Source organism: Musa acuminata, chromosome BXJ1-7, assembly GCF_036884655.1.
Source record: "Musa acuminata AAA Group cultivar baxijiao chromosome BXJ1-7, Cavendish_Baxijiao_AAA, whole genome shotgun sequence".
Taxonomy (NCBI): Eukaryota; Viridiplantae; Streptophyta; class Magnoliopsida; order Zingiberales; family Musaceae; genus Musa; species Musa acuminata.
Genome location: NC_088333.1, coordinates 40,314,842 through 40,340,674, shown reverse-complemented (window position 1 = coordinate 40,340,674; position 25,833 = coordinate 40,314,842). Strand labels below are relative to the sequence as shown.

At 40.1% G+C, this 25,833-nt stretch overlaps 6 protein-coding genes across 13 annotated transcripts; 2 read left to right on the top strand and 4 right to left on the bottom strand.

Annotated features, from left to right (window-relative positions):
• The first annotated feature begins 1,883 nt into the window (after positions 1 to 1,883).
• LOC135679387 (uncharacterized protein At4g08330, chloroplastic-like) lies at positions 1,884 to 2,922 on the top strand. Its single transcript, XM_065193090.1, has 2 exons — positions 1,884 to 2,179; positions 2,257 to 2,922. The coding sequence occupies exons 1-2, from the start codon at positions 2,118 to 2,120 to the stop codon at positions 2,651 to 2,653; spliced, it is 459 nt and encodes a 152-aa protein (XP_065049162.1). The 5' UTR covers positions 1,884 to 2,117; the 3' UTR covers positions 2,654 to 2,922.
• A 1,095-nt stretch (positions 2,923 to 4,017) lies between these two features.
• LOC103992572 (uncharacterized) lies at positions 4,018 to 6,424 on the bottom strand. 4 transcript variants are annotated; one of them, XM_009412330.3, is made up of 6 exons: positions 6,161 to 6,424; positions 6,021 to 6,048; positions 5,045 to 5,272; positions 4,884 to 4,947; positions 4,733 to 4,792; positions 4,018 to 4,358 (listed from the first exon to the last, which is right to left on the bottom strand). In XM_009412330.3, the coding sequence occupies exons 1-6, from the start codon at positions 6,271 to 6,273 to the stop codon at positions 4,300 to 4,302; spliced, it is 552 nt and encodes a 183-aa protein (XP_009410605.2). In that variant the 5' UTR covers positions 6,274 to 6,424; the 3' UTR covers positions 4,018 to 4,299. The 4 variants fall into 4 exon arrangements, with proteins under 4 accessions (XP_009410605.2, XP_018684974.2, XP_065049157.1 ...); XM_018829429.2 differs by having other exon boundaries at positions 6,021 to 6,079; positions 6,161 to 6,272; XM_065193085.1 differs by having other exon boundaries at positions 6,004 to 6,048; positions 6,161 to 6,234.
• An 807-nt stretch (positions 6,425 to 7,231) lies between these two features.
• On the top strand, positions 7,232 to 8,407 carry LOC103992571 (zinc finger protein BALDIBIS). Its single transcript, XM_009412328.3, has 3 exons — positions 7,232 to 7,476; positions 7,552 to 7,966; positions 8,038 to 8,407. The coding sequence occupies exons 1-3, from the start codon at positions 7,347 to 7,349 to the stop codon at positions 8,192 to 8,194; spliced, it is 702 nt and encodes a 233-aa protein (XP_009410603.3). The 5' UTR covers positions 7,232 to 7,346; the 3' UTR covers positions 8,195 to 8,407.
• Positions 8,408 to 11,197: 2,790 nt separating this feature from the next.
• On the bottom strand, positions 11,198 to 11,907 carry LOC103992570 (protein transport protein Sec61 subunit beta). Its single transcript, XM_009412327.3, has one exon. It carries the CDS (start codon positions 11,769 to 11,771, stop codon positions 11,442 to 11,444), a length of 330 nt encoding a protein of 109 aa, XP_009410602.2. The 5' UTR covers positions 11,772 to 11,907; the 3' UTR covers positions 11,198 to 11,441.
• Positions 11,908 to 11,962: 55 nt separating this feature from the next.
• Positions 11,963 to 17,704, bottom strand: LOC135585056 (serine carboxypeptidase-like 27). Of its 4 annotated transcripts, XR_010515241.1 has the most exons (11): positions 17,071 to 17,704; positions 16,892 to 16,987; positions 16,703 to 16,795; positions 16,532 to 16,617; positions 16,189 to 16,449; positions 15,505 to 15,632; positions 15,294 to 15,389; positions 13,812 to 13,917; positions 13,553 to 13,689; positions 13,058 to 13,139; positions 11,963 to 12,119 (listed from the first exon to the last, which is right to left on the bottom strand). XR_010515241.1 is itself a non-coding variant. In XM_065193086.1 (10 exons), exons 1-10 carry the CDS (start codon positions 17,435 to 17,437, stop codon positions 12,497 to 12,499), a joined length of 1,416 nt encoding a protein of 471 aa, XP_065049158.1. In that variant the 5' UTR covers positions 17,438 to 17,704; the 3' UTR covers positions 12,482 to 12,496. The 4 variants fall into 4 exon arrangements, 2 of the variants coding, with proteins under 2 accessions (XP_065049158.1, XP_065049159.1); XM_065193086.1 differs by lacking the exons at positions 11,963 to 12,119; positions 13,058 to 13,139 and adding an exon at positions 12,482 to 12,542; XM_065193087.1 differs by lacking the exon at positions 11,963 to 12,119 and having other exon boundaries at positions 12,537 to 13,139.
• A 1,236-nt stretch (positions 17,705 to 18,940) lies between these two features.
• LOC135585051 (protein IQ-DOMAIN 3-like) lies at positions 18,941 to 24,161 on the bottom strand. Of its 2 annotated transcripts, none has more exons than XM_065193088.1 (5): positions 23,595 to 24,161; positions 22,655 to 23,084; positions 21,457 to 21,678; positions 20,064 to 20,183; positions 18,941 to 19,877 (listed from the first exon to the last, which is right to left on the bottom strand). In XM_065193088.1, the coding sequence occupies exons 2-5, from the start codon at positions 23,030 to 23,032 to the stop codon at positions 19,200 to 19,202; spliced, it is 1,398 nt and encodes a 465-aa protein (XP_065049160.1). In that variant the 5' UTR covers positions 23,033 to 23,084; positions 23,595 to 24,161; the 3' UTR covers positions 18,941 to 19,199. The 2 variants fall into 2 exon arrangements, with proteins under 2 accessions (XP_065049160.1, XP_065049161.1); XM_065193089.1 differs by having other exon boundaries at positions 23,472 to 23,600.
• Positions 24,162 to 25,833: the final 1,672 nt, after the last annotated feature.

Genomic DNA, 25,833 nt, shown 5'->3' with positions numbered 1-25,833 from the left:
ACCCTTTCATTTTGGGTCTGGTGGACAATCCTGAGAAACTCAATGCTGATATAGTTCAATTCCAAGTTGCATTTGCTCAGGTACATGAACTAATAAAGCTTGTTTACAGTTTCTGGGCATCATGTGGAGCTCATTAGATACCTTCTTTTCCTCTGTTTCTTTTGGTCTGAGTTCTGTGTACTAACCAAATGTAGGTCACATCATCAAACCACAAGCTCTCTAAAACTTCCATCTTTTCTGTGAGTAGTGTTTTAGATTGATTGCTGCTATATGTTACTTGTCTTTGGCCAATGGAACAGAGGGCATCTCTTCTCTTGCATCAAAGTGGCTACTGATAAGATTTTTGTCACTCTTTAGAACAAACATATTTAGAGCTTTTGTCCAACATAATCATTCACCCAGGCGAGAATGGGAAGCATCTTCCTCCATGCTGGTCTTTTTGTTCCTGTCCAAAGACTGCTGCTTGAGCCCTTTTGAATGGTTGATAAAGTTATTATGTCCTTGAAAATAGAATACATTCTTTGTTGTAATCACTGGATTTTTATTCCATGTTTTCCTAAATTGAAAATTCTATATTTTGCATTTTACCTTATTAGAATAGTTTGTTTCCTTACACTATTTCTTAATTTTAATGAGTACATTTAGAATAATATAATTAATTAAAAAATAGGATTTATACCATAAATTAGGATTTATAACCAAGAAGAGTCTAGCAAAGACTATCTAGGCGAACCAAAAGAAGGAAGAAAGAAGAAGGACGATTCGACTTAAGATAATTGTGAGTTCTCATTTTCCTTCTTTAATTTAATTTAAGAAGTATTTTATTTATGTTTTGATTGATAAAATTTTTTTGCACTTGGAAATTAATTAATTGTAGATTTTCAAATTTTAGGATGCATGATGGATTTAATATTTACTATGTTACTTTGAATTTTAATCATAATTGACATATTTTGATTAAAAATCTCATCGAAGATCATTTTTCTTTTATTGATTGATCTTCTTAGATGGATTTAACTAGTTGAAAGGATGTGAAATATTTTTTTTCTAATTTATGTCATTGAAAATTGAATTGCTTGGCCATGGTTTGGTCAAATCTGATTGGCATAGGCTCAGCTTAGGCATGGGTCTAACTTAGATTGGACTCGAACTAAGTTAGGTTAGTAAGGGTAGAGTAGAGTCAACCCGGTTCAAGTCTAGTTGAGTCTAGCTCGAGGCTTATGGTTTATCACTATCGATTTAGGGTGATTCCAAACCGATTCAAGTCCATGTTTAGTTTAAATTGAACTTAGTTCCTTTCTAATTTGATCAAAAGTTGAAATTAATTTAGGTCAAGCATGAATGTATAGTGAGTTTGACACTTCATTATCTTCTAATTTAAGAAATTTAAATGTTTTAATTTAAATTATTCTTTAAATATTGAAAACGTTTAATAATTAATTATATACAATAAAGACGATGACGCAACACATACGGCTTTGTTTTCGGAGAAACAGAGATAAACTAGTGATAATTCACTATTCGATCTCGAATATTGATAATACAATATGTTAAATTATTGATAATACAATATGAATTCTTTGCATTTGCTACGGTAAAAGTAAAATAAAATTATTATCTGAGATATAATTTTCATTTAATCTAGAAGGAATCAGATATAATTTTCATTTAATCTAGAAGGAACGAAGAATTTGAGATATAATTTTCATTCAGTAAATGGCTTTATATATATATGTATGTATATATATATGTATATATATATACATATATATATATATGTATATATATATATATATGTATGTATATATATATATATGTATATGTATATATATATATGTATATATATATATATATATATATATATATAGGGTTTGAGTCATATCTCTTAACGAGGTGATGCTAAACGAATACCATTTCTTGTTGGAACACGACAGCACCAGTTGGCTCGATTGATTCTAACACGGGATTTGGGGTCGATTGAGGTAGGCACAGACGCGTCTTCCCCGACGACGACGACGACGAGAAGAGCAACAACGAAGAAAGGATCGCTGCCGGCCGGTTCACTCTTCTTCTCCTCCTCTTCCTCCTGTCATCCGTACCTTCTCTCGAGATCTCCGATGGTTCTCCACAACACCAGCCGCGACGCCACCTCTTGCTCCCAAAGAGACGTCTTCTACAGGTACACTCCCTCCTCCTGTGTGTGAACACCGCGAATTGGGAGAAGCAGCCGAGTATCTTGAGATTTCCTCTTGGCAGCTGCGGTCACTGCGGCTACGCGCTGAACCTGAGCTCGTCGGACCGGAACACCGCCAAGATCGGGGTCGAGTATGGGAAGGCCATCAAGAAGGGCGTCGTGTCGTTCGTCGCCATCGACGAGAGCCGGTTCACGCAGGCCGACGAGCTCCGCTGCCTCCCCTACTTCCGCTCCCGCCGCTCCTGGGGCCTCTTCCGCCACCAGACCCGCCTGCTCTGCCGCGGCTGCGGTAGCCTTATCGGCGTCGCCACCTACGACGGCACCTCCTCCCCTTCTTCTCCCTCCGAGGGGTCGTCGGAGAGCAATTACCCTGCATCCTCCGGCTCCCGGAAGTACAAGATAAGGATCGGCGCTCTGCAGCCCTCCGACGACGACTCGGGTACTCTTCTTTTAGACTGATAGATGGGATATGGGTTATGGGTGATGGGCGATGGAATTAGGGATAATGGATGGTTATATATATTCATATATGTAGTTACTAAATCGTGAAACCGTGGTGTTTATCCTCTCACTCGAGTCTTGTACAGCGAGAAAAAAAGGTCTCCTTTTTAGCTTCAAAATTAGGAGAAAGCAGATGATTATTGTGATATTTGAACTAATTTTGTTGGTTTGTTGGATTTGTGCAAAATGGTACTTCATTTTTGAAACATGGATCCAGTTTTGTGTGAGTGATTGTTCATGAGAGAAAAAGGGAAGGAAATGTGAGTAGATCTACTTTTGAAAGGTTGAGTTTGAAGTGTGTTGTTTCCTTGGTGTTCACCTTTATACCTCTGTTGCCTTTGTTAGAAGGCTCATGCCATGGTAGCACTTGCAGATCAGATTTCTATTTAGATAATTTGGACTAGCAAGAGAGTATGAGTATGAGATCAATTACAAATACTCGGATGGTTGTATTTTCAGATTTTAGATGTGACATTGATCTGTATCGGTATACCAATCGATCATCGGTATGTATCGACATGTAATATAGTGGAGTGTATCGATAGATAAGAATGTCTATATCGATAGATAAGAATGTCTATATCGATCTCCCGTCGTCGACATGAATCTTAATTTTCGATTATCAAAAGTTCATTGAACACATTTGTTATCTTTATATTATATATATATATATTTTTAATGTAGATAGGATCATTATATTTGAGCAGTTGCATTAAATTGGCATCTCCTGTTATGGTTCCCAATGTTTTGGTTGTGGCATTGGCTTTCAGTTTCATTCTCGGTACCCTTTTGAAAGAATTAGTGGTATTTCAATTTCGTTAGAAATCACAAACATCTTTCCAAAGAACACCACATTTCTCAATTTCATGAACAAAAAACACATGAAGTAAATTTCTTGCGGATCCCAACTCTGTTTGCCAGTCGATCGAGGACCAAATGCCACCTGAAGGTGAGACGAGACGAATGTATACTTACTTGGATCGAAGCTCACCAAATTTCTTCATGTCGATAGTATCTTGAGGATGATGTTTTTGGCTACTCCATGTCGGCCACCCAAGTCATCCTAACGATTGTAGCTTTGGGATGAACAAACCCAAGGATTGTAGCTTTAAGAGTAAAGAGACGGATGGATTGCGATGTACAACGACTTGGTGTCGAAGAAGGCTTACAGTGTCTCAATGACTTTAGATACTCCGAAATGAACTAAAAGAAACCGTTGGTTTGTTTTGAACAAAAAGTGTATGGGTTTGCTGACAACCCATACACTTTTGCTATGCCTCACCTCTTCAAAGATTTGGAATTATCAAGTGCACAACTTCTGATATGAGAAAAGCAATCGATCAAAAGTCAAAACACAAAACTAGCTAGAATTATGGTATGACTTCCAACCACCTTATCAGTTGTATGATACTTCTCCCAAATGCTTATAAACATCAAATCGAGGTCTCCTTAATTTTACAGACTGAAAGACTGAGAAAAGAAAGAAGCATACATAGGCAGTTGTCTATAGTAAAAGGAAGAAATAACGAGAAATGTACTGTTGAGGTCTGAAAGGAGTCTCGCTCCAACTGTTCAGGTGTTACAGTCGTATGATGGAGTCACATTCAGCTTTCTAATGCTTCGCCACCACTGGAGTACTGCTTATGCACCATTTTCTTGTAATCTGTTAGCACAAAGAAACATGAGTACAGGTCGAGCGCATACCAAAGTAGCGATTCTAGATAAACTAACCATGCGTGTTACGGGAAGATAAATTAACAGACGACTATTGACAAGCACAGAAAAGGATCCCATCGAAAGAAATGACAATATCATTTTTAACGGAATTTCAGCAATCAGAGACAGCGCACCTCTTAGGAAGAACTTTACCTCCGAATGTTCACCAACAATATATCCCAAAAAAAAAAAAAAAACCTCATTGCTCAAAACTTCAAAATGCATTTCCTTCACAGGTTTGGTTGTGCTGTATATAATGGAGTGCTGAGAAAACGGATAAGAATAGTAGTAACAAGTCAAGGATAGAGAAAACATATAAACCTTCTTGATTGCTCCACAGTGTTGCAGCATAGCAATTGAGAGGGCTCTCATTATTGGGTTCTGTCAAATGAAATAATCCAAAATCAACAAGATAGAACATCCGGTTAGACGAGAAAGTGCCATCACATATCATCAAAAAGATCCAATTTACCTCCTAACAAGCTCTGTATAGATAACAAGATCGTTCTGCAATCATAGGCGGACGACCACATTTCCTAGGTCGGAGCACAGGAAATATCATGAGTAAAAAGTATAGCACACCGCATTAGCATGGTAGTAGTTTCCTAATAGTACTGCAAAACAGCAGAGTACCTGAAGGATATCTAAACAAATGTTGCCACATTGATCAATATTTGGATGGAAGCATGGAGTTTCAAACTTAACCAGTGGTGGCTTGAATGGATAGTCCAACGGGAACTTCAGAGAAAGCTTGTACGACAAGCCTTCATAAGGAGTTCCCTTGCTTCCCTCGATTGTACCAATCCAAGAGAATATATTTTCACCTTCAGGAAATGCTGATACTCCAGTATCTCCACTCATCTGTGGATCGAAAAAACTATCAGATACCGACATAGGAATATTGATACTGGAGGAAGACTCAAAACCGCAAAAGTAATCTACTGAGTCTCCAAATCCATGCTAAAGAAAATTAATTCATCGCAAAGGGTTCTCTTCTGCAAATAGCATGTACCAGATAGTAATTAGATGTTCTTAGAGGGTCACACACAAAGAGAACATATTAATCCATATAGCATTACCCATAGGAATAATAAGCAAAGAAAATATTAATCCGTATAACAAAATTTTGATGTTTCATGTTTAAATGATCAAATTGATTTCAATTCAAAACATGATTAGCCTTTATCATAAGCTTCATAAGCAACTTCAGAACTTGTAGATCCAGTTAGCAGAAACAGGCACTACCAACATAGAGCATCCTGATAATTGATAACAGACCAGAACAAAGAAGGCCAGGAGTTTTAGCCATCGACAACAATGCGAAACCAAATGCAGAAAGAAACCCTAATGGGATTGGGATTTAATTAAATGTAAGTAAAGGAGGATTCCCAAGTTCCTATTGGAAGTAATGATCGATCGATCGATCGATCGGTCAAACAACAAATTCATACATCCCATATCACGAAACTAAAACTACATGAAAGATGCTGCAACACTTGAATTTAAATCTGCCTTTGCATCATTTGTAATCTATGACGACAACATATCATGTTCGATCTACAGAGAATAAAGAGATCGACAAAATTACGCACTAGAGAAGAAAACACACCATAAGAGCCATCAACTCCTTCTGAAGCCTGCGAAGAGAAACGTCAATCGGAAACCGATCTAATCATAAAAAAGAACCCCTAAATAAAGCAAAGAAACAATTCAGAGGAACGAAGAAAGGGAGGGAGGGTTCGGATGGACCTCTGGGAGACGGAGGCGGTGTCGACGGGATTAGGCGGAGGCTTGGGCTGCTTGGAGGAGGGCGCCGGCGATGGCGGCGGGGCGGACGCGTTGTCCACGTTCCGAACCTCCATCCCTATCCCGTCTCCTCACGAGATCGAAGGGAGAGTCGAGGCGATGAGATTGAGTGACTGTTCTAAGAGGGGAAAGGGGAAGAATTGCAATCGAGAGGGCGAGAGGAGATCAAATAGGATTTGTGAGGAGAGGGGGGGGGGAAGGGAAACGAAGGAAAGGACACCTACTACGCGTCTTGAAGTCGAGGAGGGAGAGGTGGGCTCCGCCACCACGTGGTGTTTCACCTCATCAATCGAATGGGCCCACCTGAGCCTTCTCTCGTCAAACCCATCAATCCGTTTCTTTACTGCTTTTATTTGGATATTCATTGTTTGATTCTCATGCATTCCTATTGATTTTTCAGTCAGATCTTAGATTGGAAATTTTAATTTCCACTATTTGATTCTTTAAATTGATTTTTCAATCACATCTTCGATTGCAAATTATAATTTTCGTTATGTGATTCTTCGTATAAATTTCAATTGATTTTTCAATCACATCAATTTTCTCTAACTTGTCAATTTAACATGGTTTATTTAATTATAATAAACCATTCTAATATGTGACGATTTATATCACATCATATGAACATAAATCTTAAATCGATTAATAATAAAAATAATTTCTAATTGATCTCAAATAGTTCGTCAAATCAATTCGCACCCTGCCAAAGTCTACACATGCGATCAACATTTACATTGACTCTAATTGATTCCGACATGACCCAAACAGACATAGGCCCATGTGTTGGTTTGGTCCAAGACATCGACAAATGGGAGGTCGCCTAATTAGTTGATTCGGCTTCCATTTTATGTGATTTCTTATTGTGAATCTTACACGAGCTCATCCGTTCACAGAACTGACCCAGCTGTATCACCTGACGTGTCGATCTCTCAGCTCTCTCCCGTCACATCCGACAGCCCCACTCACGGTGACCAGTCAGCTATTCGGAATTCGTCCACTACCGGTGTGCCACAACAGAAGCGTGTCTCTCGCCCACAGCGACGCCTCCGTTGCGCCGCGTCGTCGTCGTCTTCCACCGAGGAAGTCATTCACGAGGAAGAGGAGGAGAGGAGGTCGAGAGGGGTAGAAGATGGTGTCGGACGAGATCCCGAACCCTAATTTTAGTCCATATCCGAGCCCTAACCCTAACCCCAGCAACGATCGAGATCCTCTCATCGATCGGAGGCCTAAGCGAAAGAGGAATCTTCCGGGAACCCCAGGCAAAACCCTTGTCTTTTTCTCGATTTCTTGATCGATTCATCGATTAAAAGCTTACCAGTTCCGGTGCGGTGCAGATCCGGAGGCGGAGGTGATCGCGCTGTCGCCGGGGACGCTGCTGGCAGCGAGCAGCTTCGTCTGCGAGGTCTGCGGCAAGGAGTTCCGGCGGGATCAGAACCTCCAGATACACCGCCGCGGGCACAACCTTCCGTGGAACTTCGCGGCGAAGAAGGCGTCGTCAGACGAGGCGGCGGCGAGGGCGAGGCGGCGGGTGTACGTGTGCCCGGAGGCGAGCTGCGTGTACCACGACCCGTCCCGGGCGCTCGGGGACCTCACGGGGATCAAGAAGCACTACAGCCGGAAGCACGGGGAGAAGAAGTGGGAGTGCGAGCGGTGCCCCAAGAAGTACGCCGTCCGGGCGGACTGGAAAGCGCACACCAAGATCTGCGGCACCCGGGAGTACGAGTGCCACTGCGGCACCCTCTTCGCCAGGTAAACGAACGCCTCGCTCAAAATCGATTCGCCCGCGGGAGGATGATATGGTTAGTTGGCGGTGGAAGCAGGAAGGACAGCTTGTTGGCCCACCAAGCGGCGTGCGAGGCGACGGCGACGACGACGACAACGGCGGAGGAGAGAGAGGCGAGCACTGTGAATGGGGAGCTGTTGTTTCCGAGCTTGTGGGGGCGATCGACGGAGCGAGCGGGGAACAAAGGCGGCTGATGCGGTTCCATTGCTCGGATGCATAGGCTCAAGGCATTGGGTGCAGAACGTTCTGCACCCCATCTTGTAATAGATTTGACGTAGATGCATGACGAGATACAACTCGAACAATCTGATGCATGATAGATACTCCATCATAGTATATTTTTATTAGGTGAGTCATGTTGAATGACAATGGGCAATTAAAGATTATCCCTTACATTTTAATTTTTATACTTTTAAAATTTAAATTATTTTATTTTATTGTATTTTTTTTCTCATATTGTCGATTCAATTGATAAAAAATATCGAATATATTCAACGATAAATTGAAATAAGATAGAAGCATAAGAAAAAATAAGTTTAAATATTTTATTTCTATAAATATAGAGATCTTAATATATTTTTTAAAATATTAAGATCTAATTATTTTATTTATATAAATATAAAGATCCTAATATAAATTTTAAAAATATAAATATCGAGATACTAAAAATAATTAATTAAAATAGATAATTAGCCTTAGAAGACGAACACTAAGAATAATATTTTCTAACAATATATATAATTTTTAATTACTTTATTTTATATACTTAAACTATTTTTAATTCAAATAAATATTCTCATTTTAGAGATGATGATAACCCTCTTGACATATGCATATACTATTCTGGAGAGCCTTTAGGAAGCACAAAAAAATGGAAGAAACAACAGCAGTTCAAATTGTCATCACATGGCACACAAATCTACTTCACTTCATACCAAAGGAAAATATACTGCTCAAGTCAAGCAAAGATAGTATGATCAGACTCAGCATCATAAAAGCTATACTTGTAAAAGATGAACAACTATCTTTTGTCATCATGCTATGCAATAATGACTGCATTAAACATCTGAAACAGTCTATAGGATTCATTCCAAGTTTTGTTCAATTTTGAAGATGGTTTTGTTTGAATGTAACACAACAACAACAAGTTCTTAGGATGTTTGAATGTAACATATTAACTAAAGAGAAATATGATCCACTAAAGTTTTCTTCTATATGAAAACTAAACATAAAGAGATACCTTTGGATATATTAGGAAGCAAGAATCCATGCATAAGAGAGTTCTTCTGACCATATTGGTAGCTAAGCAGAGAATACTATCTCACAGTTAACTATTTCTGGGCACTCCACTCCATATCAACAATCAAAAAGATAAATAACATGCATATACCGCTTGGAATATAAAAGTTATATTATCATGAAGATAGCAATTGCTTATTTTAGCTGCAAGATCACTACTTTGAACTAATAGCTATATCTACTTCGACAGCAACGACTAGAAATGAGTAAAAAGGTGATGAAATTTGTAGGAAGATAAATTGGATCAAAATTGGCAAAAGAAAATGGTATTCTTCTGAGTACCGATTCGACAGTAATGAACATTTCACTGCCAATCTCCACGAATCTGTATGGAATAATATTGATGAGTCAGATATAAGCAAACTGTTTGGTCAGATCATCACCAACTTCAATTTTTTTGAAGCTTTCCAAGATTAGTAAGCATAAATTTCTTCGGGTAGTGACTAAAACATTAACATGACAAGTGTGCCTTACAACTTTTCGACAACACCCAACTATATAATGAACAAAAATTTCCGGTTCTTTTAGAAAATGGAACATAGACTCTAGACAAATTTGCAAGCATGGGCAATATGGCCTCTCAAGATCCTTGAACTCACCAGATTTTAAAAGCCACTTAAACCTCCTTAACTTTCAAAAGGTTTTCATGAAATTGTACGCCAATCAGATTGCTAACAAGATGATAAAACATCTTATCTTTCTTTGGCATGCCAAACAAACTTCCAGCGGTGCATTTGAAATAGGACACCGAGTGCCTTACAGCCCACATCCTGAGTGGACCCAGATCGAACATTATTGAAGCAGTACAGCCAAAATTAAGCATTGCAATTACTCTTTTCTCTGAGCCAGAATATAGTAGCTACTGTGTAGCCACAGTGGTTATCGGTATACCATTTAATACTGGACTAGTTTAAGAGTCTGATAAATGAATGACTTGCACAAGGAAGATACACATACAACACAGATTGTGGGTTTGGGCATGAAGTCCATGTAACAATGCTCATATCTAAAACAACATCCAACAAGAAGCAAGAAGAAACTCTATAGAGAATCAAGTCTTAAGCCAACATTTAAATCACAAACTGCCATAGCTGATTGGAGATGAATAAAAACCATCATCCTAATATATATCTCAAGCTTGTCCAAAATAAGGGATCTTCGAAAGAGTGAATCAAACAATCCAGCTAACATCCTTAGACAACTCAATACTGAGTCCCATTTACCAAACATGTTTGGAAGGGTAAACGTCTTTAGACTATATCATTGGAATTGAGTTCTTGAAGTCAGAATATTATTAGTGTCACCAATTCTATCCTACATTTCCGAATTTTAAGCCGTCTATAGCCCTTTCCGCTCTGAAAAGCTAGAGCTAGCAAATGCTCCTCACCTTGTAAACTTTATCAGGTTCTTGAGGACTTGGAGGAAATAACCGAAAAAAAAAACACACACACAATCAAGTCATTGTCATCCATCAAATAATCTTAATTCTTATTCAATTAATCTCTCTGTCTTCCAATTATATGGATTGAATCTTATCTTCAGCTTCATTAATACTCTCCAAAATGAGGCCTCGAGAAGATCCCTCAGACAATCCAGGGTGATATCACTTTCTTTTCCATAGTAGCAGTGCCCAGCTAATCTTGGCACAAAGGTAAAATTAGCTCGGCCGAGCAATTTGAGGCAGAAACCCCATTTGCGAAGGTTGAGGGTTCAAAGCCTCATTCGATATCTTTTTACGAATCATCAAATGCTTGATTTACATGTTTTTTTTAAGGTTTAGTCATCAACGAGTGTTATGTAATTGACAAAGAGCTGATATATGCACGAACAATCTATTGCCTGTATATGTATGAACAATGTGTATGAACAAAGAGCTGAAATATGTATGAACAATCTCAGAAAGAGAACATGCAATGTAATATATGAGCAAATTAATGCGAGAACAGGAAAGATAAGCTTGGTGCAAAAGATCAGAGCCTACGAAGAGATGAGGCTCCATTTCGGAAGTACTCTTTCTTCAAACCCTCAGATCAAAACAACACGAGATAGAATCAATGAAAAAGCGGAAAGACAAAAGGTAAGCGATCACGAACTGTTACAAAGTTTCCTCCGGCGTAGGCCAATAGATCGGGGGTAGGCGGATCAAGAGCCGCCGGAGGAGCGGTAGCGGTAGAGCTTGCCGAAGACGTGGAGGGCGGTGACGAAGCCGATGAAGCAGAGGCTCATCACCAAGACGACCGTGGGCGTCATCTTGAGCCCGGGGACGTCGTCGGTGTAGAAGCGCAACATGTTGCTCCCCCCGCCGCCGCCTCCGCCTCCGCCTCCGAACCCCCCGGCGGAGCCGCCGCCACCCAGCCTCCGCCTCCGCATCCCCGCCGCCGCCGCGGGCGTCCCACGAGGCCCCACCGTGGCCGGCCGCGCCCCACCCCCCGCCGACGACGCCGTCTGCGACTGCGAGCTTCCCCTCGCCATTCCACCGCGAGATCGGTAGATCGAAGAAATCAAAACAGGCCAGAAAGGGTAACCGGAAAAACCTAGGCTTCTTCTTCTTATTTTAATTTCCTTTTTTGGCGAAAGACTTACCCGTCAACCTACGCACCTACCTGCTCCTTTACTGACCCATTAAATGGGTCCCACAGAAGGACCCCGTGCAACGAACTACCGGGCGTATGACACAGTGGTACGAGATCCGAGTAGGTCACACCATCCGGTCTGATACGGTAGCCGGATTGCGGTGTTCCGGCGGTTTAGCGTAAGAAAGCGTCACAGTCCACTTGGATGACCACATGTCCTGGGTCCCACAGGAGCCCATGTCTCCCCCTAATCACCATGCGGGTCGCGCTTCAGGTCACGTTCGAAGGGTAACAAAAAGAATTGGCTAATAAGGTGAGAATTCCATCTTAAATGAGCATTCATCAGCAGTAACATATCATGTTATCTTATCTAACACATTTAGGTAGACAAGAAGTGTTTGGTTTCAGTCTTCAAATCATGTGGCATAATGATTCAAATTCAATGCGTTATCTGCTTTCATGAATAAAGGTAAGCAATGGCTTATGAGTTGGTTCATCAACTTCCCTGCCATAATATGCTCATCCAAACAACTGCAATGCCTAATCATATCAAAATGAGAAATTATAAAGGATACAGTGAATGAAACATTGACAAGCACTTTATAAATTGAATAAAGTGAGAAATTATTTCTTCCTCCAACTGGTGATTGTAGTTTTTGTTCTGGAGAAACTGTGAAGTAAACAGCAATGAATTGACTGCAACTAATACTACTGTTTGCAGTGACAACAACAGTGTATCCGAGGACACAACCAAGCACAATAGTAAGAAATTACATATTGAATGTTGCTGCATTTTGATATTGATGTGCCAGTTTCTTACATATGCAACTGATACAGCAAGATTAAGCTGCTTGTGAGGGTGATAGGAAAAAAGCCTATTCAACTAGTTTGATAAATCCAATATCCTTTGAGACCCTGTGCCTCAATGCCTTGTTGTAAGCTATATAGTTCGTGTTATATGAACATTGCCCAAAATCATATCATGCATCATTAACAAACAACACATATGTTATCTCAGAATATTTCTTATCATATGTCTAGGGTATCTAATGATATAAACTTCTTGGAAATAAAATGATACAGTCATAAAAGGACATTATAGTTGTGAGCAATGGACTCTCAGTGAATTTGTTTCTGAAAAACTAATAAATCAATCATAGTAGGATAAATACATTTTCTTCTCACCTTTTACCATCAACCTTCTTTTTCTTCCATTATCATATACCTTTATCCTTTATGAGCAATTTGCTGGTATCAGGGAAGTCATCTGTCAAGTCATGTAAGCAGATGATTCACGGTATATTTGATCCATCAAATGGTATGATTTTTCTGAGAAACGATGGAGTTGCCAGTAGAAATTTAATAAAGGCAGCATGTTTCATACAGTAAATCGACGAGTGCAATTCCATTGAGAGATAAGATTTCTTCATGACATGCTAATAAATACAAATGTAATACCACTTATCGCTGTGCCTAGTATTTATTTTCTGGCCAACCTTAATTGACACCTGATGGTACATTGGTTGCTAAAAATTTCAATAACCTAAGAAGAGTACCAATCGAATCAAAAGAGTTATGATGTGAAACGAATATATTAATCATGGATTCTATGATTTTGCAGATTTGCTCCGCTTAATCTTCTATGTATGATTGCCTAGTCTGTCATGCTCTGTGGTTTACCTTGGCATGGGGCGATTCTTTAGGAATTGTCTAAATAGTATCATAGCTTGCCGAGGGTGATGAAGAGGGACTTCATGCCCTGCTCCCATAATCGTCACAAATGTCAAACCTTTGTAAACTTGGCTCCATCCACCAACCTGTCAAACAATGAAGCATAGAGTTGAAAGAAAAAACATCTTGATTAGTAATTAGATGGATTCATTCAAGTATACGTTGGTGCCAGAATGAACATCGTAAAGAAGGATTTTTCCCAACTGACCTTTCCTTTGTCATACCAAGGATACCAACTTATTAGGGTTTGGAGGTTAAGAGCATCAATGGAGTATCTAGTTGCAGTCACAGGTACCACCGCATCAGTGTCTCCACTGCCAAGGAAGCACATGGAGTAGCAACAGGATGAATGAGGAACATGAAAAAGATAAAATCAATGTAACCATCAGGAGCAGAGATGGAAGAAATTAACACTTCAGAAGCAGTTTGAAGAATCTTATTGATCATGAAATTAGCTTCATTCTTATCTAGCACCAAGGAGATATTTTGTGATTGGTTTGTCATAGCTGGTATCATGATTAAAATATGTTGTCCATTCCCATAGTATTCGAGCTTTTAAAGTTCCTTCTTTTTATTTTACTTCCGCATGAAGGGACAAGAATTTTTTATCTTAAATCAGTAGGTTGATTTTAAAAGTCCATGTATTGCATATTCTCTTGGCAAGGGATATATATCATACTAATATTACAGCTACAACCACTCATCATATGTGCATTCTAAAGGATGATTCTTATATAATTAACATATATCTCAAAAGCATGGAAAGCACTTCTGCCAAAGTGCACATTATCAGCAGTCAGTACTGAATATATGATGGTGATCTGCAGTATCACAGAAGGCTGGTAAAAGTAGGACGTTGTGGGAAGGATCTGAGGAATATACCTGGAACATAGTTTTAAAGTTGCAATTTTAACACTAGTTCCACAGAAAAGAGAAGAGTTTGCGTGCAGTCCTGTGTACGAGCATCTTCCAATTTAAGCATGAAATAAAATTTATTTGGCAGGTTTTATGTCTTATAAAAACTTTCTTGAATGAAAAGATAGATCCATTTGGGTTCTATTGACAGATTTCTTCAATGAAAGTTGCTAAATACACATATACATAATATATTTCAATTAATCATCCTTGTATTTTGCAATTTAAACACCAAATGCTATCAACGATACTGAATTATTATGTTCAACAAATGAATGTTGACATATAGGAATTGTCAAAACAAAAGGGAAAAAAAAACGTTGTTATTGTAGAAAACCTTAAACAGCATACAGAAGGATTTTCAAGCTGATTTAAGAGAAAGTAGCTAGTTCTTTTCAGTCTGTCATACAGAACCTGAATTAAGTATTATAAGGAGCTTTTTTCTTGCTAAATATATAGAACTGAAATAATTAATAGATATCTAACATTCTAAGATAAAAGAAAGAATAAAATACTTCAGATGAGTTCCCACCTCAGTTTTACATATGTTCCAAGTAAAGCAAGCTTCAATCTACTTGTTATATATAACTCGGCAACTGTCATCTTCAATCAGACTAAATAATTTACTTTTCCTATTGATTTAGTCAAAGTTTGGTACCTGGTAAAGCCTGTGACTGGTATAAATATATTTCACATACCAGATAAGGTTGGATAATTTAGGAATTAATCTCAAGACTAGATGCAAGAAAATTATGTAGTGAGAAAGAATATGTACCTGAACATCCATATTCTTAGACCAGCTGCAATTAACTCCTGATAAATAGGTAGCATGGACCTAGGAGAATCTGCCCAATAGTTTCCTACAATATCACTGACGACGAAGGTAAACATATAATGTCAGTTGTCACTGAATCAAAGACCACTATTTGAATGTTCACGAGAAAAATGTCAGACAAATCAAATTTTATTCATGGTATATGAAAAACCTGCATGTATCCCAAGGATATTGAATTCCTGTAACATTTGCATGGAGCGCTCTCTGCACTTCAGGACGATTGTAGTATACTTTGGCATATCTGTCAGTGCAGGGATCATATGCTCTTGACATCCAAGGCTGAATAGTACAGATGAGAGATAAGGGATATAAACATGTGTGATGGCCCAAAGTTCATATTTGAGCATGTATATAGACTAAACATGTAACAAACCATGAAGAGCAATATAATTGAGAACAAAACTGATATTCAAAGTGCACAGACGTTGATCTGCCTATTTGCCTTTGGATCAATCTTTACCAATTTTAAGCATGCACTTAGCCTTCGAAGACTTCTAAATACGATAGTCAGAAAAGATAAAATGATTAACGTTAGTGGTACGAGGAGAGGTAGAGGAAGACCTAAAGACTTTAATACAAACTATAAATAAATATTTAAGTACATTAAACTTAACTAAACATATAGCATTTTACGGATCTCAATGACGGTAAAAGATCCATGTAGCCGATCCCAAATAGTTGGGACTACTGGCCTTGTTGTTGTTGTTGTTGTATTTAGCTTTACTAGCAAGATTCGTATGACAAAAATAAAAGCATATAGCTGTCAAACTATCACATCCATATTCGTACTATATGATTTGCAAGACAAGGAATGTTGCGGTGCTAGAGATCTTACATAGCGACCATTTAGGCTACTTTTAAGAGACCTAGATGAATTGCAAGGTTGAGTATATATGCTGTAGGGATCGATATTGCCCTGCTCTGCAGTGGCTGCATTGAGGTTCTTCACGCACTCAACCGAAGGATGCTCTGAGGATTGGAGATTGCATGTGGCATTCAGATCATGGTAGGTGCCATCGGAGATCAGGCCATGCGTCCACCAGTACTCAAATGTACCCAAATAATCATGGTAATCATCAGTAACAGCATTGCCCACCTGAAATCACACACATTCATTATATCAATATATATATGTGAATGAATAATATAATGCACTTCATGAAGATTTTGAATAATACCATGAACCCTTTCAAATTAATGAAGGGGTTCTGAATCCCTTTATTTCTCCTGTAGATAAGCTGGGACAACTGAGGAACATAATGCCCTGAAATCAAATGAGACCACAATAGCTCAAGTGAGATCTCCTCAACACACTGCTGAATGCTAAGAGATCCATTCCCAGTCAATACCTGCATAACTCTCTCCTGCTATGTAGAAATCTCTGTCCTCGTACTGAGGAAACCTCTGAAACCAGCCCACCAGAAAAGCATATGCATCCATCGCTACAATGAAATTAATGACAAAGATCAAGAAAATTGAAATCAAATAGCCCTAAATTGTTCATTACCAATAAGATCACGCCATTATGTAATCACAACCTGTCCTCATGTCACCAGCAGTGTACAGATCCATGGATGTATTGGAGTACGAGAAGCCGACGCCCGCAGGAGACTCCAAGAACAACAAGTTCGCCACTGCAAAACCAACCACCAGTTCGAGGAACAAATCAAAACCTAAACTCGACCGATCAGTCGATCAAACGAACAAACATGATCACCATTATTCCAAGCGTAAGGATTGACGTCAAGAGTCCAGCCATCGGGGCGGATGCGAAAGGGCCCGATCTCCTCGGAAGCGCCGTAGCCGACGGACGAGCATCCGGGGCCGCCGTTGAGCCAGAGCACGAGGGGGGCAGGCTGGGCAGCGGGCGGGGCCTCGACGAGCCAGTAGAAAAGGGCGCGGCCGCGGCGGGGATCGACGGTGACGTAGCCGGAGTACTGCGCGAAGGCGACGGCGGGCTGACCGGGCAGCTGGCCGATCCGGTCGCTCTCCTGGTCCGCCGACAGCCCGCATCTCAGCTGAACCGACAGCGACAGCAGCAGCCACAGCATCGGCGACATGCCTGTAAAGGTCGAGATCCCCATTCGCCGTGGCTCGCAGTGAGATCCAAAGGAGGCAGGGAATTAAAGGAAGGGGAGGGAGTGGTGGGGGCAGTGAAGACAGTTGACATTCTCATGATGGCCACAAAAGAGCGATGGATTCCTCACCCTAACTCATGATGGCCACGAGATCTGTTGCGACTTCGCTTTTGTTTGGGCGACAAGGAAGGGGAGCACATGCAGAAGGTTGCCATCGCTGGCGGTGGCAGTAAGAAACCTCTCCGAAGCTCTGTCAGAGAGGCATTCACCACCGCTCGAGCAGTGACAAAGGTAGGAGAAGAAGACATAAATGCTGACGTCACTTACCACCGACCTTGAGATATTAATGACATGATTAGAACTATAAGACAAAATTAAAACTAAACTTAATGATAATAATTAACGACCCCCCACTCGCTCATTCTCTTGTGCCCAATCAATCGCACGCACGAATCGATGAGAAGAAGACACATCGCAGCTGATGCTTGCTGACTGCAGAAGACTGAGCTCCGTGAAGTGTCATGCCATCCATGATCCATCCCGCTGAAACCATTGGCAGAGAGAAGGGATGGACTCCGCATCGGAGTGCTGCCTTCGCAGGAGAGATGACATCGCTGCCGTCCTGAATCCGCTTTGTTCGGGAAGATGACGGCGGTGTCATCTGCTGCGCAGGTAGCGTCGTTGCTGCCTGCATCGACTTGGTTCTCCGGTGAGTAAGTTTACGGATCTTGTGCTGATCGTACGGCTGTGTTCATCATTTAGCTATCCACCGGTATGGTTCATCGTAGGTACAATATCAGCATGGTTCTTGGATGTCTCCATGAAACATGCTGCTCAACTGTGATGAACTGATGGGAATCAGGCAGGTGGCCAGATAGCAATCTGGTCGAGAGTGTCAAGGAAATAGCAGGGATAGATGAGGAATGATTCATGGAAACTGTAACTTCTCTTGGACGAAAAAGACTGATAGCAAAGAAGTAATTTGAACTCTGAAGCAGCTCTTCAAACAAATGAATGGCAGAGAACGATCACGAACAGCTCTGACACACAAAGCATGCTTTCAAGGATTTTTAAGGCCTAAATTCCTCTTTACAGAAGTGCAAAAGGTTCACTTTGCTAATAAAACAGTATCAGATGGCAAACTATTAGCCTTCATGTATTCCACAAGAAAAAGTTCTGGAGTTTCTATTGTCTTTGTATGGCCTTTCCTGCTCTGTCCATCTGCTACAATGATGGATTAGTTTGGAGCAACGATGTAGGAAACCAACAACCGGGAAGACATGGGAGGTCAGTGTGTGTCTCCTGCTTCATAACCACAACAGCATCTCTTAGAAGCATGCAGATAGCATTTATGAAGTGAACCAGCTTCAGAAATGTAGGTTCCTAAATGCTCACCAGCCAATGAAATATTGAGCCAAACAGTTGGTTCTCTTACAGTTGACACTCATGGATAGTGGGATCTCTAAAAGACTCCTCTGTCTGGAAGGGGAAGGGGAAGGGAAACAGATGTTGGAGAAAACATTTCAGCAATGGATACAACATCAAGTCAGATTCTGACAGACTCACAAGCAACATCCAAGGCAACCCACACATTGCTTGTGCCTGCAATCAAAAGCCAAAGCACATTCACTAACACACACACAAGAAAGCTAAGAACCCTAGGCTACAAACAAGCCATATCAACAACAATGAACCCAACTCTCAATGACGTGCACACACATACATACAGGGCATAGCACCAAGACTCCCCCATAGGTTATGAACTAACTCAATTCTCCACTGATTGTTCCTCGTTATTCACTGGGGAAATGTCTACCTTAGGAGGCTCTGAATAGCGCCTAATCCTTGCTGCAGGAGATGATATACTGTTATCGTCAGCCATAGGAAAAGAAAGGCGTTTCTTTACTGAGCAAATAGATCTCTTCCCCGGAGTGTCAGCCATGTCACTTTGTGGGCTATGGAACCGGGACCTGGCTCTAGCTGATTCTGTGGATGCCATGTAGCTCGGAATGGACTGTGAGCTCACCAGGCTCTCGTCGTCTCTCGCTGATGATCCTGCAATGCTGTGCCTCCTTGGCCGCTCAGACTGAAAGCTGACCATGCTCCTCGCATCCTCATCTACCAAGCGTCGACCACCTCTTGGACTCAGCGATATCTTTCTGGACCGTGGCTTAGATTGTGGTGTCATGGGTGACTGGCGGCTGGGAGGTCGGCTTGATTTCCGAATTGCTGATGGGGTGCGTTCCAAGCTAGTGTCGCGCCGTTTCATTGTTTGTCCGATGAGACTGAAGGTGGCACTCCTTATGGAGTCATGATCATTGGTTTCTGTTATCCTGTGGTTCTCCCATGGCCTTGCTGCCATCCACCGTTCCAACCAGCTCCAACCCCATTGCGGATTCCTTGGGTCGGTGAATGCTGGAGTCAAGGATCTGGAAGAGCTCTTCCACTGTGCCAGAAAATGCATGAAATCATTACTACAGTACAGAATAAAGTACAAAATACTAGTAGGAAAGAAAATACATCAAATAATACCTAATATATAGTTAATCATCATGCTAGTACAATGAAGAAACTTGAGAACTGGAATAGCAAGGATAATGAATATGCATTAAGGAGTTGAAATGGCCACTACCTGATGAGAAAATGCATAAGCTAGTGCCCTTTCTCTTCTTACAGCAGCTTCTTGTCTGTTCACTAGATTTGCTTCAATTTTCTCTTTGGACCGAAGACTATCATCCCATTCTTCTTCGATCTGTACTTCAACATTAACCATTAGTCAAAATATGGCAAATTCAGTTTGGATGAAAAGACAGCAATACAGGTTCAGGAGATGTGAAATGTGAGAACACATGGATAGATAACAGTCACGGTACCTCAACGTAGATTTGTAAAATATGTAAAATTGTACATATCATCATTAAGATAACTGCATAATCATTGCAAGTGATAAATCTCTCTTTCCAAAATTATGTCGTATAACTTACTAGCAGTGGATGTACAAACTAAATTACTATGGCCGCAGTTGTTTATTTTGTGCAGTTAGCTTTACAATGCATATTATTACATTAAATTTGACCTGTACAAGATACCGAAAGAATGACTTGATAAGCACTTAGCTAATTGTCTTGGTGGAATGTAATCTTTTAGAGACTAACTAGTTAATTGATTGCTACATTGCAAAATTTACCATTAAAATGGGACCAAGATAGTTTGAGAGCATTATCGACCAAACAAAATACAAGTAAAGGTGGAAGACTGGAACCAATCCATGCGGTGCTGAATGGAACCCGACCTAATTGGGGTGGGGTTTTCCCCAGCTCATGGTTGTTCAGGTTTTATTTGAGGAAACCTGGATTTTGACAATGCAAGAAGCAGTTCGGCACAGACCTGAACCCTGACACAAACCTGATTCAAACCCTCACCCTTAGAATATAGTCTAGCCTACCCCATCTCCCTCTCCCTCTCTCGACTCCTATCCCTTTCTTACCTTCTCTCGACAAAACCCCAACACCTGCCCCGCCCCCGCGCCACCCCCACCCCCCCCCCCGCCCTCTCTCTCTCTCGCGCGTCATCTCCTCTCTCTTCTATACGATGAGGAATAATGGGGTTGGCAAAGTGGGAACTAGGGATCCTATGCTTGGATAATGCAGAAATGGGGGAAAGATTCCCGTTGCAATCAAGAAATAGAGCAGATTTCGGGTAGGTTTGGGAATGTTAAATTTCAGGCCTAATTAGCCCAATCGTCAAACTAGATACAAGGTTGTTCACCCCCCATACATGAAGGTATTATACCATCTAAAAGGTTCAGAATTAGAATAGAGTAAATAAGTAGCATTATTTGAAACTAATGTGGTTATTTCCTAACATGCAAGTCCTCACTCTTGTGAAGTAGCATAGTGAAATTAATTTCCTTCCTAGATCTTACAAGTTTACACAGCTTTTTCGAAGAAAACATGCAGATATCATAGATTTCTGAGCATCAAGAGCTGTGTTATATGAGATTTTAACATAAAATGCACACTCACCTTCACTTTCTCTAGTTCCTTTTCATATTTCCGTTGCAGATGCCTCTGGAGAGCCTGGTTTTCCTCTGTCATTCTGATCCTCCTTGCACGTATCTGTGTCTGAACTCTTGCCATTTTTTGCATGCAATGTAAGGTGTTATAGGTTTGAGACCTCACAGCATTTCCATCAACTAGTCTCTTCAACCTAAACAGTCCTCTCAGAATTCGCAATTCTCTTCTTGCCTTGACAAAATTTTCAATAAAAGACAATGGTTCAAATCGTCAACAATAACAGATCAGCATAAGATAGCAAAAGAGAAATTAAAAAATGGCCTTCATTCACTGTCAAACTAGTTCATTCATGCTAGAATGGATAGGTCTTGGTAAACCCTAAATAAGTACATGATATTACTTGATGCTTGTGCACATGTGGCAGAACTATGCACTCGGAGTAAACTAGCCTTGTCTTTGAATACACGAGTAATAGTTTACATTTCATGGTAACTTGATGCTTTCTTGCATTGTTTTAAAAGAAGATTATACCGTTACAAAAATTTGTCAAGCAAATTGGCATGCATAACTAAAGTGAAAAATAGCACATAGAATAGACGTTTTCCAACATAATGTGCCCACAATTTTGTACTATATGCCAATGTGCATACCATACATTTTAAGCACAACAACAATAAAACCGTAAGTCCCAACTATTTGGGATCGACCATATAGATCTTTTGCCATTGAGATCTGTAAAAAGCCATATGTAAAAAGTCATATGTTTATTTAAGCCACATTTTGAGCAATTAACTTTATATGATTGCCATTATCCGGTTAATAAAGAATTAATGAAAATCCAATATCTTGCTGATCTTACTTTAGGCAAAACAAGTCTAATAAACACAAAGCAGTTTACCAAACGGATGACCATTTACCACGAGCAAACTCAAACTAAAGTAGGGAAGTTATCAAAATTAGAAACCCTAAATATATAAAGTGAACAATAATAGCGTGTCAAGATTCCATGATTCTCAGATAAGGTGATATTTGCATGACATTCAGAAGGCAGTTCAGTTCATCTGAAAGTGAATAAATAACAAGAAAACTTTCCCTTTTCTTCCTATGCATGATAGCACAGCTCAACCATTGTCCCCAGGGAGGAATTTTGAAACCAAACAAATTGTACATTTGACAATGGAGGAAAAAGAGAAACAAGAAACTTTACCAGATACCCCCTGAAAGCAGTCTGGATCTTGATGGCTGCAACCTCTTCTCTCGGTTCACCTACAAGCCTAGTTGTTGAGGTGGTGAGGCAAACAACCTCTGCTGCAGCCTGAGCGGCGACAGCTGCAGCCTCTGCGGCAACAGCACTAGCAAGCGCCACCACAGAGTAAGCATGCTTGCTCTGTTCATCCCCCTTCTCTGTCAGTTTATCCCCCTCGATGGGCGCCAGTGGCAGTGGTTGAGCAGCATCGTGAGCAGTAATCTCCACTTCTTTTGTAGGGAGTGGATCGGAATGCTTGGATTTGCCATGATCTCCTTGACAGCAGTTGGGAATCAAGACACTCTTCACAACACTGAACCACTTCCCCTTTCTCCCCATCTCCACCTTCCTCCTCTTGGTCTCCTGTACTCTCTACTAGATCTCTCCTAAGCTGCAAAGAAACAAACAAGTGTTATCCCATCTCCACCAGAAACCACAAGAACTAGATTATCTGTGCCGCTAAGAACTTTTGTTTCGCATATCAGAAAAGATTTAAATTGGCGTTCCTACTCTCGTTGCAGTAACAAAGCGTTTCTGAAGGTGACATCTTTCCAAGAATAAACGGAACCATAGAAGAAATTTTGACGAGGAGAGCAAAACTGAAAGAATAAGAACAGACTAAAAACCCGAAAATTCTTTTGAGCCTCACGGATGGAATTTTCCAGAAGATTTCAACTTTTACCCAGAATAATCAGCTTCAGAAGAGACTAAATCACACCGGAAGCAACACGACAAGGAAAGAGAAGCTAGCAAGCAAAAAAAAACAGAAAAAACATACCAAATTTCTCGCATAACTGAAGAAAAAAGGAACAGCAACGCCAAAATGATCAAGAACAGACTGTGGGGAGACAAAAAAGAACTGGTAATCGCAGTGGGAAAAGCTTTACAGTATCACCATTACCTGGTACTGGTGGTGAAATAGCAGAAGCACCAAAGGTCCCCCCTTTCTTCCCAGAACGAAAACAGGCAGCGGAAAGAGATGAGGTCCAAGAAACAGGTTGCTGGCACGATCACGCGAAAGACCTCAAGAGAGAACCTGTTTTTCTCTCCACCTATCAGGCGAGAGGCGAGAAGCGAGAGTCGAGAGTCGTGGGGAAGAAACGACACAAAAGACTAGATCTTGGACACTTGGACGAGGCCGCGAGGGGGACACCAGGCCACCCCTTCCTGGTCCTCCCTCTCCAGCGGGGCCTACCTCCACCAGCCTTCCCCTCTTTGACAACAGCGAAAAGCTTTCGCATTTGGAGCACCCTTCTCCATTCCTCTCGCTTTCTGAACCTTCTCCTCCTCACCTCACCCGCCTTGAAACCAATGTCCGATCTCGCTGGATAGGGCAGCCAACCGGTGTCAGTAGCGCTCAACTGCTGCTTGCGTTGGGAGCTGACCCGCCCATGGATTTTGGCTCCCCTGTCCCGTCCGAGACAGCGGAACCTCACCCCACAAGACCCGGCACGGGTGGCGGGCCCGGGAGGCGCATGGGACTCGTGGAAGCGCCGTCGATCTGGAATCGACGGGGGACGGGTGCGTGGGGTCGAAGGCAAAGACTAGACCGGGGTCGCAAGTGGCTTTTCTGCCGTCAAAAAGATGGGGTATAAAGCTGCTCTTCTGCTCTTTCCTTCATACAATATTCCACTCACGGAATCTTTCTCTGCTCTCGCTTTCGACTCGGCCGACTCGAGGGTGAGGATGAAGCGCAGAGGCCGAGCGGACCGATTCGAGCCTTGAAATGTTTCAGGTGTGACGTCATCCTTGATGGCACCCAAACTAGGGGTCCCGTATCACGTCTGTCGTACACCCGTGAAAGTTTCCGGGGTGATTCGTTACCTCCTTAGAAACTTGGGTGATGTAACGATAAAAACCAACGGCTAGCTAACCGGTAAAGATCTTAACGGTTTATTTTCGTCGTTTATTCTTTATATTAAATGATAATAATAATAATAATAATAATAATTCAACGTTATGAGTTTTTCTCATTTTTATATTTACTAAAGACAGCTCATTCTCTTTATAGAAAAAGTAAAGTATTCTTAAAAATAATTTTTCATCCAAATATAATTTAGAGTAAACTGATGTGATATTATAGTAGTTTTTGATAAAATCATAAAAAAATTTATTTATAGTATTGTTGAATAGAGCTATAGAATTTCATCTTCGTCATTTATCCTTTACATAATAAAAAATCAACAATTATGGGTTTTTTTGGTCTCCCTCCTCTCATTTTTATATTTATGAAAAATGGCTCATTTTCTTATAAAAAGATTAAAATATTTTTAAAAAAAATAATTTTTCATCTGAATCCAAATTAGACAAAATTGATATAGTATTATGTTATTTTTAATAAAATCATAAAAAAATTATTTATGATATTTTTGAATGGAGTTATAGTATTTTTACCTTCGTCATTTATTCTTTACATTAAAAAAAAAACCCCAACGACCATGGGTTTTTCTCATCTTCCTCCCCGACAACTCATTTTCTTTGTTAATGGATTACAAAAATAAAAAAATAATTTTTCATATGAATCAAATTTAGACTAAACTAATATGATATTATATCATTTTTATTTATAATGTTTTTTAATAGAGTTATAAAATTTTACCTTCATCACTTATCGTGTGAATAAAAATAAAATTCAATGGTTGTGAGTCTTTCTTATCTCTTTCCCCTCGTTTCGATATTTACGAAGGATAACTTAATAAAAATATTTAAAATATTTATAAAAAAAAATTTCTAAAACCAATTTGAATAAAATGATAAACAAATTTATTTATAATATTTTTGAATGGAGTTATATAATTTCACCTTCGTCACCTATCTTTTGTATCAAAAATAATAATAGCCACGGGTTTTTATCATCTCCCTCCTATCATTTATATATTTACTAAAGACAACTCGTACTCTTTATAAAAAGAATAAAATATTTGTTATAAAAATAATTTTCCATCTGAATGCAATTTAGAGTAAATTGATATAATATTATATTATTTTTTAAAAAATCATTATTTTTTATTTATAGTATTTTTTAATAGAGCTATAAAATTTTATTTTCGTCACTTATCCTATACATTAAAACTATAGGTTTTTCTCGTCTACCTCTCTTCATTTTTTATATTTATTAAAAATGACTCATCCTCTTCATA

Bases quoted from the DNA above. Each gene is read 5' to 3' on its own strand.
- LOC135679387 (XM_065193090.1), top strand. From the start codon at position 2,118: ATGGTTCTCCACAACACCAGCCGCGACGCCACCTCTTGCTCCCAAAGA. The intron at 2,180-2,256 runs GTACACTCCCTC...TCCTCTTGGCAG, and splicing joins CAAAGAGACGTCTTCTACAG to CTGCGGTCACTGCGGCTACG.
- LOC103992572 (XM_009412330.3), bottom strand. From the start codon at position 6,273: ATGGAGGTTCGGAACGTGGACAACGCGTCCGCCCCGCCGCCATCGCCG. The intron at 4,948-5,044 runs GTACTCTGCTGT...GCTCCGACCTAG, and splicing joins TTTGTTTAGATATCCTTCAG to GAAATGTGGTCGTCCGCCTA. The intron at 4,359-4,732 runs GTTTATATGTTT...TTGTGCTAACAG, and splicing joins ACTGTGGAGCAATCAAGAAG to ATTACAAGAAAATGGTGCAT.
- LOC103992571 (XM_009412328.3), top strand. From the start codon at position 7,347: ATGGTGTCGGACGAGATCCCGAACCCTAATTTTAGTCCATATCCGAGC. The intron at 7,477-7,551 runs GCAAAACCCTTG...GGTGCGGTGCAG, and splicing joins GAATCTTCCGGGAACCCCAG to ATCCGGAGGCGGAGGTGATC. The intron at 7,967-8,037 runs GTAAACGAACGC...CGGTGGAAGCAG, and splicing joins TGCGGCACCCTCTTCGCCAG to GAAGGACAGCTTGTTGGCCC.
- LOC103992570 (XM_009412327.3), bottom strand. From the start codon at position 11,771: ATGGCGAGGGGAAGCTCGCAGTCGCAGACGGCGTCGTCGGCGGGGGGT.
- LOC135585056 (XM_065193086.1), bottom strand. From the start codon at position 17,437: ATGGGGATCTCGACCTTTACAGGCATGTCGCCGATGCTGTGGCTGCTG. The intron at 15,633-16,188 runs GTAAGATCTCTA...TGTACTATTCAG, and splicing joins GTAGCCTAAATGGTCGCTAT to CCTTGGATGTCAAGAGCATA. The intron at 13,690-13,811 runs GTCAGTTGGGAA...ATTGTTTGACAG, and splicing joins CTTGGTATGACAAAGGAAAG to GTTGGTGGATGGAGCCAAGT.
- LOC135585051 (XM_065193088.1), bottom strand. From the start codon at position 23,032: ATGGGGAGAAAGGGGAAGTGGTTCAGTGTTGTGAAGAGTGTCTTGATT. The intron at 20,184-21,456 runs GTGAGTGTGCAT...GTTGAAGTACAG, and splicing joins AGGAACTAGAGAAAGTGAAG to ATCGAAGAAGAATGGGATGA. The intron at 19,878-20,063 runs GTAGTGGCCATT...TTTCTGGCACAG, and splicing joins CTTATGCATTTTCTCATCAG to TGGAAGAGCTCTTCCAGATC.